General features: G+C 42.0%; 1 protein-coding gene across 3 annotated transcripts in view; it reads left to right on the top strand.

Moving 5' to 3' along the window:
- Window positions 1–967: 967 nt before the first annotated feature.
- The window catches only part of KDR (kinase insert domain receptor), a 42,313-nt gene continuing 24,717 nt past the window's right edge, over window positions 968–18,563 (top strand). For all 3 annotated transcript variants that reach the window (XM_036334241.1, XM_036334232.1, XM_036334247.1), the window contains exons 1-13: window positions 968–1,317; window positions 4,862–4,955; window positions 7,127–7,323; window positions 10,211–10,341; window positions 10,579–10,747; window positions 11,345–11,484; window positions 12,093–12,270; window positions 13,885–13,999; window positions 14,089–14,252; window positions 15,592–15,748; window positions 16,669–16,792; window positions 17,318–17,426; window positions 18,082–18,402. In XM_036334241.1, coding sequence (XP_036190134.1) covers window positions 1,251–1,317; window positions 4,862–4,955; window positions 7,127–7,323; window positions 10,211–10,341; window positions 10,579–10,747; window positions 11,345–11,484; window positions 12,093–12,270; window positions 13,885–13,999; window positions 14,089–14,252; window positions 15,592–15,748; window positions 16,669–16,792; window positions 17,318–17,426; window positions 18,082–18,402 — 1,966 coding nt within the window. In that variant the 5' untranslated portion in view covers window positions 968–1,250. The remainder of the gene's footprint in view (window positions 1,318–4,861; window positions 4,956–7,126; window positions 7,324–10,210; window positions 10,342–10,578; window positions 10,748–11,344; window positions 11,485–12,092; window positions 12,271–13,884; window positions 14,000–14,088; window positions 14,253–15,591; window positions 15,749–16,668; window positions 16,793–17,317; window positions 17,427–18,081; window positions 18,403–18,563) is intronic.

Raw genomic sequence — 18,563 nt, 5'->3', positions numbered from 1 at the left:
CTTCACTGCTTCTCCAGGGTATCTTGGCTGGAAGCTGTGCTCTGTAAAGGGGCCTGGCCTAAGGCCCAAGAGGAGTCACGCTAGGGCCCCTGTGAGGAACACCGAGAGCCCCACTGGCCGGCCGGGTGACCCTCACTCCCACTCCCGCGGTGGGTGTGCCAAAGCCCTGGGTACCTCCAGCTCTCTGGAGGCCTGAGGTAGGTTTTCGGTGAAAGCCAGATTGCAGGGGGAGGGGGAGGGGGGGCATGCGTCTCAAATTTAAATACGTTTGGGTGCTTGACAGGTAACTTTAAAACAGATGAAGCCGCCAGGTAGAAGAGAAAATACCGGGAACTTTGGAGAACTGGGGAAGGGCATACTGTGAGTATTTCAGATTCAGATTTGTAAACTACAGCTGTGCTGGCAGAGCAGCACACCGTACCGGCTGGGTGCCGGCTGGAGTCCAGGCCAGTTTGCGATCCCCGGAGCCCCGGCCAGTTGGCGATCCTGCGTTTCAGCTGAGGACCCGGCTCTCCGCAGTTGCTTTAACCTGCTGCTGATCCCCAACCTGTCTCCCAGCCACTGAGGCTCGCGTGGCACGGAAGACCTTCCCAAACTTTGGCGCGCATCCTGTGGGCGCAGTGCCCCTCGCTGAGCTCCCAGTACTGCTCCCCAGCACCTCGGCGGTTCAGCAGCCGACTGAACCTCCGAGTGGCTCAGAACCTGTCAGCGGCCACATTTTATTTCTGCCAGAAACTGGGTTGTTGCGGCTGAGACGTCGGGGGACTCGGCCAGGCGGGGTTCCGGGCCAAGTGAGAGATACGGAGATGTAATGGGCGTTGGGAGCCGGGACCCAGGCTGGGTACCGGGCTGAGGGGCGGGGCCGGCACGGGGGGGGGGGGCCCTGCCCCCGGTCCCGCCCCGCCTCGCCCCGCCCCCGCGCTCTAGAGTTTCTGCCACAGGCTCTCTCTCGGCACTAGGTCCCGGGACCCGGAGCGCAGGCCGTGCATCGTCGGGTTTCCTCTGCCCGCGCGCACAGCACCCGCGCGCTGCAGCAAGTCCGGAGTTGTCCCGCAGCCGGCACATCCTCTGCTACCGCGCCCGCGGACGACCCCGCAGCCGAGGCCGGAGCCGAGGCACCCTCGCCCTGAGCACCCCGGGGCCCTGCGCTGCAGCTCGCGGTCCACCTCCACGCCCTCTTGGCGGGGCGGGCCGGGGGAGACAGGACCGGCGCCCCAATTCTGGGCACTGCGCCCGGCGCGGGGTGCGGGATGGAGAGCAAGGCGCTGCTGGCCATCGCGCTGTGGCTCTGTGTGGAGACTCGGGCTGCCTTTGTGGGTAAGGAGCCCGCTCCCCAGGAGGAAGGCTGAGAGGCCGGGTGCGGGCGGGGAGATGGGGATGCGGAGAGGACGCGGAGGCCAGACCTCCCTGGGACCTTAGAGCTGGAGAGTTGAAAGTGACCGGACGCTTTGTGCTCCTTCATTGATCAACGAGGCTTAGCGACTGGCCCAAGATTCCCTAGCAAGTTGGTGGGCTCCTGAGCCCGGTTCCTTTTCCACGACTCTGGTCTCGGACAGGGGCCTCGGCTGGAGGGAGGCGGGGTGGGAAGGCGCCCGAGGCTGGCCGGCAGGAGATGCTCCCGCAGGCGCAGGCGGGGAAAGCGGTGGAAGGAGGGCCCCTGCTCGCACCATCCTTGCTCCCGCGCAGGGAAGGGGCCTTGCAGGGAGCACCTTGCACTCAGCTCTGCCTCTCAAAGAGTCAAGCGGTGACGGGGGCTGCTCTTCCCTTTTGGCTCGAACTCGCTCACACACTCACTGTATGAGATGCGGGGGAGAGGGGGGGCATTTGTCCCGTCTTGGTGCAGGACGCCGTTTTCCTCGCAGAGAGAAGGGGGGAAATTGGGGCTTGGACTCGGGACTTTGACAGGTTCCCAAAGTGTCTTCAAGTAACAGTCACTTCCTATGAAAAACAATTTCAGATCTTTTAAAGCGCTTTGGTCCTTGCGGTAAGCGCATGGTCATTAGTTCACGTTCTGCAAACTGACTCTAGGGGACTTGGTACCTAGATTAAGCACACTCTCGCTCTCCTTGCCACCAAATATTTAGCTCCTTCCAGATTAGGAACACATATACTCTTGATGCAATAAATTCTCTTGCTTTTTTTCTTTCTTTCTTTCTCTCCCCAACCCTTACCCCTATCTGTTTTCTGTAGCCACAGTTTACTGACTTCCAGATTTGCACTCTTTGGAGGGTGAGAAAGGGGACAGGGTGGAGAAAGGGGGTTGGGTGGCGGTGGAGAGAGATATAAAATAATTCAGGAAAAAATTCCTTATATAAAAAGAAAAGACTCGGGTTTTTTTGTTTTGTTTTGTTTTGTTTTGTTTTGTTTTTAAAGACATATAAAGTAACAGATCATTTGTCTATAGTTATTGATTTTTTAAAATGATTTGGTTCATCTGGGCCAGCTCCGCCATGGACACTCATATGTCCATGACAAGCCCTCCCTCTCCCCCTTTATTGGGAGAGAATGAAGGTCTGGAACATGTGGTTTGTTCTGTATCTCACAAAGAAGTGAGTTCCTTTTAAGCCTGGGGTGTTTCATAGTGTAGCAGTAGTCAACTGGTAATCGGGTTGCCCTGAATACAATGATGAGGTTGCCCTTTCAGAGTGTGTGAGTTGCTTAATTGGATTGGACTATAATTGGTGCCATCAAGTTCTAGAGACAGAGGCACTGTTGTTTTTCCTTCCTGTCTTTGGAAGGGTAACAGTGCACAAATTAATTAAATTTGGTTATGGGATTTGAACATAGAAGGGCTTTTTATTGAGCAGTAGCATATGTACTGCTTATAGTTATTTCTTTAGAACTTTCTGAAGAGTAGAACTCAAAATTGCCAATGAAGATGAATGAAGCTTAATAGAGAAAAAAAATTGAGTGTTGGTCTACAGATATGAGTTGAACGTTATCATTACTGATAGCCTTGTTGCATAGTTTTTTGTTGTTGTTGTTGATGTGTCCCTAGGAAAGTATAGTGTTGTTTTGGCTTCCCACGAAAAGTACTTTAAAAATGTTTTTAACACAGGGAAGCACATCTAGCGTGTGAGATAATCTGTTGAAATAATTAATGAAGATCTTCAAGAATCTCTCATTTTGGTGGTGGGGTGAGCAGAGCTTAGTCTTTACTACCATTGTGTTTTCTCTCATATGCATGAGCCTAAATAACGGGTTCTTTTCCATTTGGATAATTGTGCAAGTTATATTAAGTTACTGTTTTTGATATGTTTCTCAACCTAGTGTTTATTTATCCAAGTAAATTGTTTTCATTTTCCTTCTTAGACAAAGTGGGACTCCATTATTAGAAGGTTTTTCTTTTACTTTTAAACATTTTGCTTTATTATTTGTCTTTCATAGTGTAAAGTGCTGTGCGAATTAACTGAACATGACCATCCAAGACCAACAGTTGTCCAAGAGTGACCCATAGACCATGTATGATTGAGTCACCTCATGTGCTTATTAAAATGCAGACTTGTAGGGCCAGCGACATTCTGACACAATGTAAAGTTCAACAAGCATTGTCTGAAACACAAGTTGGTACCAATGCCAAGTAGTTTATAAGATTTGTTGATATAAGTTGATTTTCAGATTTTTAAAGCTTTTTAAAATTATTTTTTAAGTATGTTACTTGTCAACAAATCTACAGTTATGTTAGCAACCTATTTTGCACATTTGGGTGAGTGTGTGAAAACATGTGTGATCAGTTGCTCATTTTGCCTGCAGCTATTCACATTGGGATCCATAGATTCAATGCATTGGATATTTGCACTGAATATTTGCTCATACTCTGTTTGCTCATACTCTCTCATATTTGCTTATACCCTCTTATTTGCCCAACGAGGTCAATGCCAGTTTAGGCCTAGAGGTCATTTGTACTTAGTTGATGTGAGTTAACAATCATATTAAGCTTGGGTAGTTAGCAAGCATTGATCTCTTGTTAAGATGGTGTTTTGAAGATCTGGATATTAGTTAAGACCATAGCATCATGGTCAGTTTTTTTTTTCTGATACTCTTCCAAAATCTGGTAGCTGTTTGCATTTAGTTGACAGAGAACTCAGTTTTCTTACTGTGGAGTAACCTAACCCATGGTGAGGAATATATCCTATGGTATTTTTAAGTAAAGTCAGATTTCTTGTGTTCCAAACTCGGTTTCAGGAGGAACTCAGAACTTTGATTGTTAAGTTGAGATTCCCCAATTGCAATTCATTAACATTACACTTTTTCTAGTCCTATTCTCAGAGTAAAAGTATATTAATAGGCATATTATGTGACATTTTACTCAGTCTCTCTCAACTGGTTTTAATGTAGTCTTTCAACTTTGGCAGTTTAGTTACCAGAAATCTGACAAAGGAAAGTGAGACAAGGTCATGGATATTCCTACCCCCTTCAGGGTACAGATGAACTATATAGAAATCTCTCTAAGCAGTATTTGTTAATCAGCAATTTAGTTGAATGTGTGCATCCTATGTTTTATAAGAAATGTCAGTGGGTCCTTTCCTCAGGGAGTGAGATCATCAGATGAAGGTTCATTGGGTTTCAATGCCCCATATCCTTTTGTAAGACCTTGAAGTTGGCAATGCAGGAAAACAGGAACTCCACCCTAGCTCTATGAATTGCAGAACTGTTATGTTGGTTTATGACCATCTGCCCATTCTTCCTGTTATGACACAGCTTGTGAACTTTTACTGGGAATGGTGAAAAGTAAATTCACAGTTTAATGAATTGCTGAAGAGGTCTTTTAAAGTTATGGAGTATGCGTTGTTTATGGAAGGTGTTTCCTATTGGGCCTGACTCAGTGGCAACTACATTCATTAATTTAATTTGTTTCTAGGTTTGCCTAGTGTTTCTCTTGACCCACCCAGGCTCAGCATACAAAAAGACATCCTTACAATTATGGCTAATACAACTCTTCAGATTACTTGCAGGTAAGGATTGATTTTAGATATGTAGATAAGTATTTCATGTATTAAGTAACTCATTATTGAGCAAAAAATAATTTCCATACAGCATAATTGTAATAGATTTATAGTGATTGTTTATAAGTAGTGAGGTTTCTAAGAAATGACATAATAATGAAAAAATGAGAAAGGTTTTCTCCCAAAAATTCTTCATTATTTTGCTGGCATATTTTCTGTTGCCCTCTGCCAACACATTCCCCCCAATAACTAGTACAGAACCAAGCATTATATAGTTGACACTCAATAAATATTGAATGAATAAATGAAGTTGAGGACTTACCCTTAAGGGATAGGGTTGAAGAAGTTTTGGGCCATATTTATAACACAGCTTGTGAGTGGCTCTTGGGCATCTTTTTAGCTCTTTTCAAGAACTTTATGTCATGATAAAATTCTGACTGTGGTTGCAATTTAATATTCAGCCATTAATATTACTAAGTACCTACTCTGCATAGGTAATGAACTTCATACTCTGGCTCAATATTCTGGAATGCCTCTCTTCTCACTTGCTAGCAAGAAGCCATACTATTATTGAGTTTTGTTAACTAGGAAAACAGGCCTCTATGACAAGAAGAAGAGGCCTTTAATTTTTGCCTTTTAGCCACTAACCCAGGAGGACAAGGAGAAGGCCCTGGGGTTCAATGTAGTGATTATGCAGAAGCTTGTGAAGAACAGTTTTGGCAGAATGATGGGTAGAGGCAATGTTGCCCTCTGAAAAGAGTGCTGGAGGTCTACCAACAACCTTGGGCAACTTATTGCCATTGTTTATGATTGTTGAATACCAAGTGTTCAACACAGTGACACAGATATATTTTAAATTGCAGAGTGTAAAGGATACCCTAGTCCGTTATCAAGGGTAGGTCATCGATACCTGGGGGGAAAAATTACATTAACAGGTGCTGTTTCTCTAACTTTGCTATTTCAACACACATTTCTCACTAGATTTGCCTCTTACCCTCAGCAACAAAGAATATTTAAAATCCTCAAAAAATTCATACTCCTTTTTAAAATCCTAATAAACATTTCTTATGTTCTGAGAAAGCTATGAAGTTCCATGAATGTAACTGCAACTTCATGAAATTTCAAGTTCTTTGAAACAAGGATCAGTATGTAACTGTCTTCTTGACATTGACTATCCTCCTTGGAACTTTGTAGAGAAATGCTGCAATAAAAGTAATCTATGTTTTGCCGGGCTGCTGTGGCTCAGTGGTTGAGTGTTGACCTATCAGCCAAGAGGTCACAGTTTGATTCCCAGTCAGGGCACATGCCCCGGTTGCAGGCTCCATCTCCATTAGAGGGCGTGCAGGAGGCAGCCGATCAATGATTCACTCTCATCATTGATGTTTCTAGCTCCTTCTCCCTCTCCCTTCCTCTCTCTGACATCAATAAAAACATGTTTTTAAAAAAGTAATCTATATCTTAATGTACTCCTTACAGGTCCTGCGAGGCTCTTAGACAGTTGACCCCTCCCTAACCTCACTTCTTACTCTCCTGCTCGCTCATTCTTATCTGGCCATTCTGGCTTCCTTATTATTCCCTTAACACTCCAGATATGTACCCACTCCAAGGCCTTTACATTTGTGTGCCCTCTGCCTAGAATACTGTTTCTTCTGATATTCATTTAGCCCACTTCATCAAGACTCTTCCCTCCAGAACTCTTCACTCTTTTCTTCGTATCATCTATATTTTGTTTGTAGTACTTATCACCACTGTGTAAAGAATACATTTTAATTTTTTAAAAAATGTCTGCTATTTTGAGGTTTATTTACTTTTTTATTGCCTGTCTCCTCCAATGTGACTGAGATTTCATAATGGCATTGATTTTTGTCTGATTTTTTGTCTGATTTTCACGTCTGTATCTCCAGTTGGACGTATAGCACATACTTAATAAATATTTGTTGATGAGTAAATTAGTAAAAAACTCAGGAATCCCTATAAGTGATTTCTGAAGCTGAGTCTATGGCTTTTTTTGTTTTGTTATTTGTTGAAATCACCTGTCTTTGTCGGTAGAAGTCAGTGTGACTCTGTTGAGAAGTCTATATAAGTTTGAGAACTGAAACTTCTATTGGGTTGTTTTTATTTAGAAACAGCTTCATAATGTGGCAGTTCACATTAATACTTTCCTGGAATTAATTTTTCAGGGGACAGAGGGACTTGGACTGGCTCTGGCCCAACAATCAGAGTGGCTCTGAGAAAAGAGTAGAGGTGACCGACTGCAGTGACGGCTTTTTCTGTAAGATGCTCACAATTCCAAAAGTGATCGGAAATGATACTGGAGCCTACAAGTGCTTCTACCAGGACACTGATGTGGCCTCGATTGTTTATGTCTACGTTCAAGGTAAGTGGTTAAAAGGAGTTCATTTCCCACATTGATTTGCCAGCTATAAAACACAATAGGCGCAAGAAAGAATCAGAGTACAACAAAAGGCTCGCCCTAAAGGCTCTTGGCCAACAGGAATATACAAAATTCTTCTCTCCCAAGGCTTCCTCTGAGCATAAGACTCATTGATTTGTTCTGGAGCTTGGGGCTCGGTTACATCTCTTTCGCCAGTTAGTTTCGTTCTGATCTTTGTTTCTAAGGGAAATCTGTGTTCACAATTGGCTATGGAGATTTATAAAAAGCCTTCTGATGTTTGAGAGAAAAAAACACACACCAGAAATACTTGAAAAGGAAGATTCAGTGTGAATTATGGAATGGTTTCTGTGGAGAGATAGGTTATCTACAGCAGTAAGAGATTTCCCCAAGAATGCACAGGGAAACAGCCAAGGAATCTGGCGCTCTTTTGTTCATAGGAACTTTTCCCTCTTAAACTTTATAGTAAATTATTCCCATACTTTGGTGCAAATGGAGATGCTGCCTCAAAGGGTCTTTGAGGACAGTGTTTCTCTCCTTTGTGTGGTCTGAGATGGTGGGTGATATGCTACATCATTCTAGATTGACACCATGGTGGCCAATTAACACCCATGCAGGATAAAATACAATGTTACATGTATTCAGTATTTATAATATGAATTCTTTCTTTGCATTTCAAAACTCTTCTACTACCTGAATTTCCCTGTGAAAACCTGACTTAACTAATGAGATACTTATCATATAATTTGGAAGAATGTAAATATTATATAGTATTTTGCTTGGACGTACTAATTTTTTTTCAGTGTAGATGACTTTTGTAGACATTTTATTTATACATTTGTACATCTCTTTAAATACCAGAGGACTTGAGGTAGGTGAAGATGGCATCAACTTTTTTTCCAGAAGCATCTTTTATAGCACAAGAATTTTGTCACCTTGAAAAACGTATTTAGAATATATACACTTGCAGTTTCATAATGCAGTTTAGTCGGTGCAATGGAAAAGTGGAGAACACATCAAAATAACATGTCCTCCTGGATTGTATAGTATTTGAGAATTATTTTTTTGTCCAGGTTAAGCATGACCCAAGGTAGAATTCTGTGCCTCCTCTCTGCAGAATGTGAAAGAGACAAAGCTCAGATCTTTGAGAATTTCTGGCTCCTTTTGATCCGGCAGTCTTGGGAGACCAGGCTTTCTCAGAAGATTGCGAGGATTTCCTGCTTTCAGCCTGTCTGGAAATAGACTACACGATGAACCTCTCCCATAATATCTCCTTATTTCCTTCTCCCTGGAGTCAGGAAACCTGGAGACATGTGAAAACGCATTTCATGAGTTTCAGTAAATATTTTATTTTGAGAGGATGGGTGGTTGTTTGGGTTTCTTTTGTTTATTTCCCTTTTCATGGGATACTGAAATACAATTGATTTACCGAATAGCTTTAGTCTGACGTCAAGGGGTTAATTTAGTTTCCAAAGGCTTCTGTAAGCAAGCTCTATAACATTTCCTACCATATGGATGAATGGTAGGCAATGTTAAGAAGTAGCAAGCCCTAGCACTGTTTATTTGTATGTTGCTCATCTTTTGTATATCATCAAATTCGGCTTCCTGTTGACGAGGTAAGCTGTTCGAGATGGTGGTCATGAAGCTTAACAATGGGAAAGAAAATGCTAGACAGCCCTTTAATGTCCCCTCTGGTCTCCACCTTACTTCCCTAGTCTTCTGACCCCATTCCCTCCAGCAATGGATGGAGCCAGGAAGTGGGCCCCGGCCTGGCAAGATAATGGCTATGGCATGTGGTGGGCTGGATTGGCTGCCTTTCTGTGCTTTCCAGCTGGGAAGGAAATCTGATTTCTGCTGTTGAGAGAATTAGTTGCCTTTGTCCCCTTTGGTTTAATTAACTCTTTCTTCCCTTGGACCAACCATCTTGAAGAGCTCTGGCAATGCTAAGTCAGGTGTGTGGGGCATAGCAGCTTGAACGATTATCTTTCCGAGGGTTCAGGCATGATTTCACTCCACATCAACTCTATCTCTGGGGAACAGAGGAGTTTCCCACCAGCGTATGAACATTGTATGAACAATGTTTGAACGGCATTAAAATCTCTTTTATTTTCTTCTCACTCTTTGCTATGGTGGCTTTTCAAGTTTTGTCATTGAAGATATTAATGACTGCTGAATCTTAAACTAGACACAATAACTACTAAACATTATTTTATAAAGAATCTCACACTGAGTCTTCACAATTTTAAAATACCCATATAAAACAATTCAAAAATTATTAATTATTTCTTGCTTATCTTAAAGTTCCTTTGGGATCTGTTCATTTATTTTCATGGCATTTACATTATTTGCCTAAAGAAAGAGAGCATGAATTTGTTTTTTTTTTTAACATCAATAAAACTCAGTAGGTAAAGTGTAAAGATTTAAATTTACTTTAAGATTTATATATGAAAAATGTAATGTATATGAAAAATCTATATGTGAACATGAAAATGCATATGAAAAGTGAAGAAGTATGCTCATTCCTTTTGAAAAAATTGTAATGATTTTAAATCTATTTAAATGTGGTCTATTTAAATGTGGAACCTATAAAATGTATTATTCTTATTGATGATCCTTGTGAAAGGAGTCAATTCCATTCTGTGATTTTTCTCTCAGATTTTTCACACACACACACACACACACACACACACACACACACACACACACACACCCTTCTTGCAGAATACCCTTGGAGCCAGATATGTACCATCAGATTGACCTGTGGATTCCTTCCCCTAGTGTGAATGTCAATTCCAATCCTCCTCAGAACCTGAAAGATAACCAACTTTTCCAGTAAATTCCATTAAGTAAACAGAATTAAATTTTCTTTTAGATTACAGATCTCCATTTATTGCTTCTGTTAGCGACCAACATGGAGTTGTGTACATCATGGAGAACAAAAACAAAACTGTGGTGATTCCATGTCTTGGGTCCGTTTCAAACCTCAATGTGTCACTTTGTGCAGTAAGTTACATCTTCAGTCTTCTCTTCTGTTGTCATAATCTTAAACTACTAAGATGGGTAGCTTGTTTATACTATAACATCAAGAATGATATGTAAAGATCTTATAGGAAGGGTCAAAATGACAATAAAGAAAACCAATTTGTATTCTTAAATTGTCAATTTTTTAGTGATCATTTTACATGATTTTGCTTTTGGATAACACTTGATTAAATATTTGATATTTCTCTTTCTACCCAGAGATATCCAGAAAAGAGGTTTGTTCCTGATGGTAATAGAATTTCCTGGGACAGTAAGAAAGGCTTTACTATTCCCAGCTACATGATCAGCTATGCAGGCATGGTCTTCTGTGAAGCAAAAATTAATGATGAAAGTTACCAGTCTATTATGTACATAGTTGTGGTTGTAGGTAAGAGAATAGTTTCTTTCTATATCATTATTGTCACACACAAAGATTGGCTTCCTGTATTAACATCTTGGAGATTTAGGTATAGAGTGAAAGACAGGGATTTGAAAAATATATTAACTCAAGACACAGTATTGGGCAACTCATTAATATCTACTCTTTTTTAAAAAAAAATCAAATAAACCCATGTGCAATCAAGGTTTTCTCTTTTCTTGCCAAGACCAAGGATGAAAAAGAATACTATTAACTGAAGCATATTTTATGGAAAATTTAATGTTCAGAGCATTGCTTGGCATCTATTATTTTAATTATACCTATTTTATGGAAAGTTCAGCAATTTACTAAAGCTGGCCCCATTGGCCATTTACTTAAATTTTACTACTTTTCTCTCCACTGGGCTCCAACATCTTTGAGATCCCCGAACGTTTGCTTTGTAAATCTCTACTGGCCATTTTTCTGAGAGCTCCCAAATATTGGTGAAACCCTAAGGGAAAGATGATATGACACATGTTAATGTTGCATCATTTGGGGGAAAGCTTGTGCCAACTCATAGATTTGTTTTCCCTCTCACTTTCTGTTTTTTCAATTTACTTGCTCCAGGGTCAAAGATTTATGATGTAGTTCTGAGCCCCGCTCACAAAGTCGAGCTGTCTGTTGGAGAGAAGCTTGTTTTAAATTGTACAGCAAGGACTGAACTAAATGTGGGGATTGACTTCAACTGGGAATACCCTTCTTTGAAGGTAACACTAACAATTTAAAGCCAGATCTCTAAATACTTTGCTAATCAGCTCCAATAGCATTGGCTGGAGAGAGATAGGGACCTCTCTAGCCAGATAAAATGTAAATATCTTCACACACACACACACACACTTTAAGAGAATTGCAGAACAGGCAACATTAATGGAAAAGAAGATGCAATGCCAAGAATTCTCTGTCCCACTCTGCTACCATCAGGCTCTGAAGATTAGTTTTCTCTGGATGATCCCATCTTCCCAGGTTGCTTTATTTCTCTCTTCTGCAAAGTCTTTGATCTGTTTTCCCTTTAAGAGAATTTCTCTCTTCAAGAGGTGGCATGAGACACACTTCTCCTTAAACAGTGATCCTATTTGCCTGTTTCTGCAGTTCATACCCATCTCATTCCCACCATGTGAGGTTTTAAAAATCCTTTTTCATTTGGTTCCACTTATTTCTCCTGAAACCAAATATATTTGTTGTCTACATATATTAAAAGTTCCGAAATCTCTATTATTAGCATTAAGTAATGTCCACCAAGAGCCAAGACTTGATGTTCTGGGTATCTAGAATCTACTGGGTAATGTTATCCTGGACTTAGCAAACTGTTTTACAGCATCAGCATAAGAAACTTGTGAACCGGGACCTAAAAACCCAGTCTGGGAGTGACATGAAGAAATTTCTGAGCACCTTGACTATAGATGGTGTAACCCGGAGTGACCAAGGGTGGTACACCTGTGAGGCTTCCAGTGGGCTGATGGCCAAGAGGAACAGCACATTCGTCACGGTCCACGGTAAGCTAAGATCTCCTTTGGAATTACGCTGTGCTTTGGAATGTGACATAATTTAAATAAATTCAGATCAGCTAGTGAACCCTATTTTGATCATTCAGAAGATACTAGACGCCTGATGCACGAAATTCGTGAAAGAGTAGGACTTCCTTCCCCCGGCTGCTGGCACCAGCTTCCCTCTGGCACCCGGGACCCGGGCTTCCCTCACAGCCCCAGCTTCATCTGGAAGGTCGCCGGAAGGATGTCCGGTCTAATTAGCATATTACGCTTTTATTATTATAGATTTCTGAACTCTTGCTAGGGAGGCCACATGACCTGGAGGCCAAGAGCATAGCTTGGATTCAAAATCCCAACTTTAATGGTGAGATGAGCCAATAGATGATTAAAGCTCACTAAATAGTACTTGTTGTAGTTGTTGTTGGTGCTATTATTACTATAATATGCAGAATGTTATTATCTAAGATAGTTTTTAGATTTTCATTTTATTGCAAGGCTGAGAGTCCCACTTGAGTAAGCATGGGCTTTGCAGTTGGAAAAATCTGGATTGAATTACTTTCTGTGGGGCTTTGAGCAAATAACTTAATTTCTCTTTCACTCACATAAATGTCTCAGTTTAGATGATAATTTATGTGGCACCCAAATTATGAGCCTTGGTAAGGATTTGGGGTTTTATATTATGGGAATGCATAGCAGGGTTTTAAGCAAGGAGAGAGACATGTTCTGGCTTATGTTTTTATAGGATTATTATCTTTTTTTATATGGAATACTTTAAGGAAGTAAGGGTGGAAGTTGAGAGACCAGTTAGGAGGCTAATCACAATAATCCAGTTGACAGATGGTGGGTGGTTTAAAAAAAAGTGGCAGTGGTAGAAGTAGTGAGAAGTGATCTGATTTTGGATATATTTTTAAAGTTAGAGCCAATAGGATCTGCCTATTAATTCGTTAGCTGTGGGGGTGTAAGAGAAAAAGAATGGAAGATGACCTTTGAGTTTTTTTCATGAACAACTGAGTGAGTGGTGATTTTACTTCCTGAGATAGGGAACATTGATGGAGGAGTAAGATTAGGGGAAACAGGATTGGGTGCGTTCATTTGAAGATGCCCATAAAATCCAAAAGGAGATATATAACATATATAAACCTGGAACCAGAAAAGTCAGGGCGAGAGGCAAACATTTAGGAGGATGTAAATGGACCTTTTGCCTGAGACTAGAGGAAGGTGTTGATAAAGAGAAGAGGTCTGAGGATGAGTCCTGGGGCATGTGGTGGGGTGTGTATAGGGTGTGATGAGAGCAGAGGAGAAGGAGCACCCAAGTGCTTGGGGAACTTAGAGAAAGCTTCACAGAGGAAACGTTGCTTGAATTGAGACCTGAGCAATTAGTAGGCTTGCAGAGTACATTGGGGCGGGGAAGGGGGGGGGAGGCGCGGGGGGGGGGGGAGAATCAAAGGCAAAACTTGGACGTGTGGGAGGGGCTGGAATGTGACTTCCAGCAGGATAGTATGGGCAGTCTCTGAACTTAGACCCCCAAGGCCTTTGACTCTTCACTTGAAATAATAAACCCAACGACCTCTTACAATAAGTTGGCATTTATGAGAATAATTCTCTTTTTTTTTCTTTCAGAAAAACCTTTTGTCGCTTTTAGTAGTGGCATGGAGTCTCTGGTGGAAGTCACGGTGGGAGACCGGGTCCGAATCCCTGTGAAGTACCTTGGTTACCCTCCGCCAGAAATAAAATGGTAACTCTCGAAAATAAACGCAAAGCATTGCTCCACATGAAAGTCGATCCGAGATTGTATAATTCCTGTTTCCCTCCTCTCCCACATAGGTATAAAAATGGAAGACCCATTGAGTCCAATCACACAATCAAAGTGGGGCATGTATTGACGATTATGGAAGTGAGTGAAAAGGATACAGGAAATTACACTGTTATCCTTACCAATCCCATTTCAAAGGAGAAACAGAGCCACATGGTATCTCTGGTTGTGAATGGTGAGTCCATCCAGTTTTCCTTTTCTGCCCAGAATTTATTATGAAGTGTATGGTTATGTTTTCCTATTCCTTTGTCACCTGCTGCTTCACTCACATCCTGAGTGGGCTCTTATGTATAAAAATAGCCCAGAGCAGTGGCATTGAAATGAGGTATAGGAGAGTGTGCTCTGGACATGTTTGTGAATGAACTGCTTGGTGGTCAAATGCAAGGTTAAAGTAGAGGGTATCCTCAATGGCTAAATGCTGAGAATGCCTGCGGGGACAGTTGACAAACCTCAGCTGCACCACTTTTGCACCCGTCTCATGGACTTGTGCACCTGGCATTGCCAACATGTAAGACTCTTCTTGAATTCTGTGGGAAGCTTTCAGTTTGACATTGAAGTTGATGTGCCAGTCATGCTCAGGGAGGAAAACACTGTTGGCTGGTGGAAGCTTTTCAAAATTTTTTTAAAACAGGAGTCCAGGATCTGACTCTGAGACTATAAAGGGAAACTATAGAGTGTTTTATTTAAGGATGATTTGAACTTTATTTTTTTCAAACTGAAATATGTAAATAAATGTTCTGTGTCAGGGGGAAAAGGGGTGTCATGGTCAAGTAAGTGTGGGAGATGCTAAGTTGATATAAAACTTTATTGCAAGACTTCTCAGGGCTTTTAATATGCAAATATATTGCCATTCTCCAAGGGGAAAGACTTAGAATTTTATAGGTTTAACAAACGTATTTGACCAAAGCATCCCTCCCCAGTAAATCCATTAATACCTTGCTCCAAACACCGTCTATGGGAAATGCTTCTCTGTTGTAATTCTTTGGCAGGCATAGTAACACTTCAGGATCTTCTCCTATGATATTAAGGTGCTTCCCCATATATCCTGACACCTCCCTAGGTGTCTGTTGAGGTTGGCTCTATTTCTTTGCTGGGACATCAGCTTCAGGGAGGTAACAGTTTCGAGAAAGTCCCTTAGAAGCCACTTGGGAGTAGGAGATTGAGGCGTGGAGAGAAGTTGGAAAGCTGATAAGTAAGGGAGGAGGAAATGAATAAGAAAAAAAAGATATAAAAATGGACAGCGGATAATCCCATCTCATTAATTCATGAACTCGCTTAACATATGACTTGCTCTAGCATTTACCCTATTATATAAAATCAGTATAAAAAAGAAGTGTTATTGTTATTAGTGGTAGCAGGAGTAGTAGTAGTACTATCACAAGAAGTCATGTCTCCTGTGTCCAAATCTAGATATTCTCTGAAAAACGAAATGGGGGCAAAATCATCTGCTTTGAAAAATGTAGGCTTTTATTGCCAAAAGCGTCAACTTCAAAAGTGGTTTTTCTTATCTCTAGTCCCACCCCAGATTGGTGAGAAATCCTTGCTCTCTCCTGTGGACTCTTACAAATATGGCACCACCCAAACGTTGACGTGCACGGTCTACGCGGTTCCTCCCCTGAGTCACATCCTCTGGTATTGGCAGCTGGAGGAGGAGTGCACCTACAACCCCAGGTGAGCAGAGCCACGCCCTTTCTTCCTGTCCTCTGGCATTTCTTATAACCCAGCTCCGCCATGACTCCAGCCTAAGCCGAGAAGGCTGTCTCTAGTAAGAAAGCTGGCCCTCAGGTGGCGCTCTTAATCTCCATCCATCTTTCTCGGTCTTGGGTTTTAGCAGTCTTTCTGTGGAGTATCCTGCCTTGACGTTAGCTAGCTTTTTCTCCATAGGTCAGCCCTGATGTATACCCCTCCAAATGCAGGCTCTTGGCTCACTTTGCTAATTGCCAGTCTTTGGTTTTTCTCCTTATTCCAATTAACCGGTGAATACCACTTCTCTCCTTATCCGGCAGAAGGTTCATCTCCAGGAAGTGCTGCTGGAGTCAGGGAGCATTAGACCTTGCTGCAGCCAGCCTCAGAGGCTCGGGCCCAGCTTATCAGGTTCTAACACAAGTCCAGACATCCTTAGGAAAAAAAAAACACACACAAAAAACCCCCACCACAACAGTCACCTACACCACCCTAAGCAGTTCACTTCCTGTTGTTGTTTTTGAGATGGCCACTACTAGATTCTGCCTCAGATGCTGACCATTTCCTACACAAAGGCCACAGTCCCACAGAGATTACTCTAAGAAGCCCAATGGTTTCTTAGTTTCCTTTGAACTAAATTAACTTGAATTGTCTTGTCGATCCAATTTATGAATGGAGGTTTGTTCCCAGAATAGCTGCTTCCCTCCTGTATCCTGAATGGATTTACCTGGAACCTCTTCCCTGGTTGCTGAGGCCTATTTTTAATTGGCATCAAGTCTTGTAACCAGGCAGGGTACATTGAAAGTTATTTCTAAGAATGTAATAGCCCAAGTCTTACTCCTTTCCTTACTGTTGACGTGCATTAAAGAAAAATGTAATCATTATATGATCTGTTATCTCTCTTACAGTCAAGCTGTCTTAATGACAAATCCATACACCTGTAAAAAGTGGAGAAACGTGGAGGATTTCCAGGGAGGAAACAAAATTGAAGTAAACAAAAATCAGTTTGCCCAAATTGAAGGAAAAAACAAAGTGAGTTTGAAGTTCTTTAATTTGCAAATATGTCTCTCTCTCTCTCTCTCTCTCTCTCTCTCTCTTTTTTATGGAAGGCTGGCATGGAAGCAGGGTATAATAATAGGTGAGGAATATTGGAGAATGATAATCAAATAAGTCGGATGATAAAACACTAGCATATTAAGTCAGCTTGGAAACACCATTGACTTTTAGAAGCACCACTGACCTATGAATAGCTTAGAGTAAGATAAGACACAAATGCCATTCAATCTAAGCATCTGTTATAAGGTGATTCTGGTTTTACAAGTATGAAAATGAGAAAATATGTTATATTAAAGCACAAGGTTCCCCAAGCCCGTTTTGTGCACTGTGTGAGCTAAGCCAGCATAATACACTTGCATGCATTTGTGAGTGGTCAGTGTAGTAGAATGAATGCAGTAGGCAGGTCACAGTGGTTATGGGGTGGCTTAATTTTTTAGTCTGAATGCATGTGCATAAACAGAGCCTCCATTGTTTACGGCCTGGGATTTGTTTTTCTCACAGACTGTAAGTACCCTTGTCATCCAGTCGGCAAATGTGTCAGCTTTGTACAAATGTGAAGCGGTCAACAAAGCCGGGAGAGGAGAGAGGGTCATCTCCTTTCATGTGACCAGTAAGTGCTGCTCCCCAAGGGGTGGGCTGGATCTCCCGCCAGGTGGGTGCTAAGCTGTCTGATATCTGTAGCCCTTGCTATTCCTGGGAGTAGCATGGCGTTTAGGAAGAGGACTTGGACTGATACTGATGCTCTGGTTTATAAATTGAAACTGCTCAGGTACATCCAACTTCACTGGAGAGATCATGGTTTCACACAGGCTTATAATCACAGGTCCTGCATCATATTTATGTCTCCGTCATCAGAGTCTAGCACAGTGCTCGGCTTATTGGGGTTCAACCAATACTCGTGGGCTTGCTGCCGACGTGTTGACAAGGTTGGGTTTTCTGGAGGCAATTGTAATGACATAGGAACAGTGGCCTCTAAATGCTGCTGATTTTGTCTGTTCATCTGAGTTTTATGGCCAAGCTGTAGCTGATATTTGATAAATATTTGTAAAATTTTATTTACATTTCCAAATAACCTATTTTTGTAAAATAATATTATTTTGGACCTGACTTGTGCATTTTGGCTAGTCTCCTTGTATTACGTTGTGTGGGATTGCTAGAGCTTCACTTATCTTGGTGCTGTACAGCAGGTCTGAAGGCAACAGGAAGATCATAGGGGGCCTCCCCAGTTGAATCATCACCTTCTAACCATGGGTTTTACATTTCAGAGGGTCCTGTAATCACTCTGAAGCCTGATACCCAGCCAACCGAGCAGGAGAACGTGTCTTTGTGGTGCAGCGCAGACAGAACTACATTTGAGAACCTGACATGGTACAAACTTGGCCCACAGGCTCTGCCCACACCTATTTGCAAGAACTTGGATGCCCTTTGGAAAATGAATGCCACCATGTTTTCTAATGGCACAAGTGACATTTTGATCATGGAGTTCCAGAATGCATCCTTGCAGGACCAAGGAGACTACGTCTGCTTTGCTCAGGACAGGAAGACCAAGAAACGGCATTGCGTGGTCAGGCAGCTCACAGTCCTAGGTAAGGAGGCAGCTCTGATCTTCTGGAGGCTGTTGAAATGCCTTAAATGTAGTGATTTGAGAAGCTGGGTGAAGACTCCTGCCCTCTAGGAACTTATAAAGTCAACTGGTGCATATTTATCTTATTTACTGAAAGTCCTTGAGGCAAAAAGACAAATAATG

The sequence above is a fragment of the Myotis myotis genome, unplaced genomic scaffold (genome assembly GCF_014108235.1).
Source record: "Myotis myotis isolate mMyoMyo1 unplaced genomic scaffold, mMyoMyo1.p scaffold_m19_p_1, whole genome shotgun sequence".
In the NCBI taxonomy this organism is placed as follows: domain Eukaryota; kingdom Metazoa; phylum Chordata; class Mammalia; order Chiroptera; family Vespertilionidae; genus Myotis; species Myotis myotis.
The sequence above is the reverse complement of the archived record's forward strand: the minus strand, read 5'-3'. Positions and strand labels throughout refer to the sequence as shown.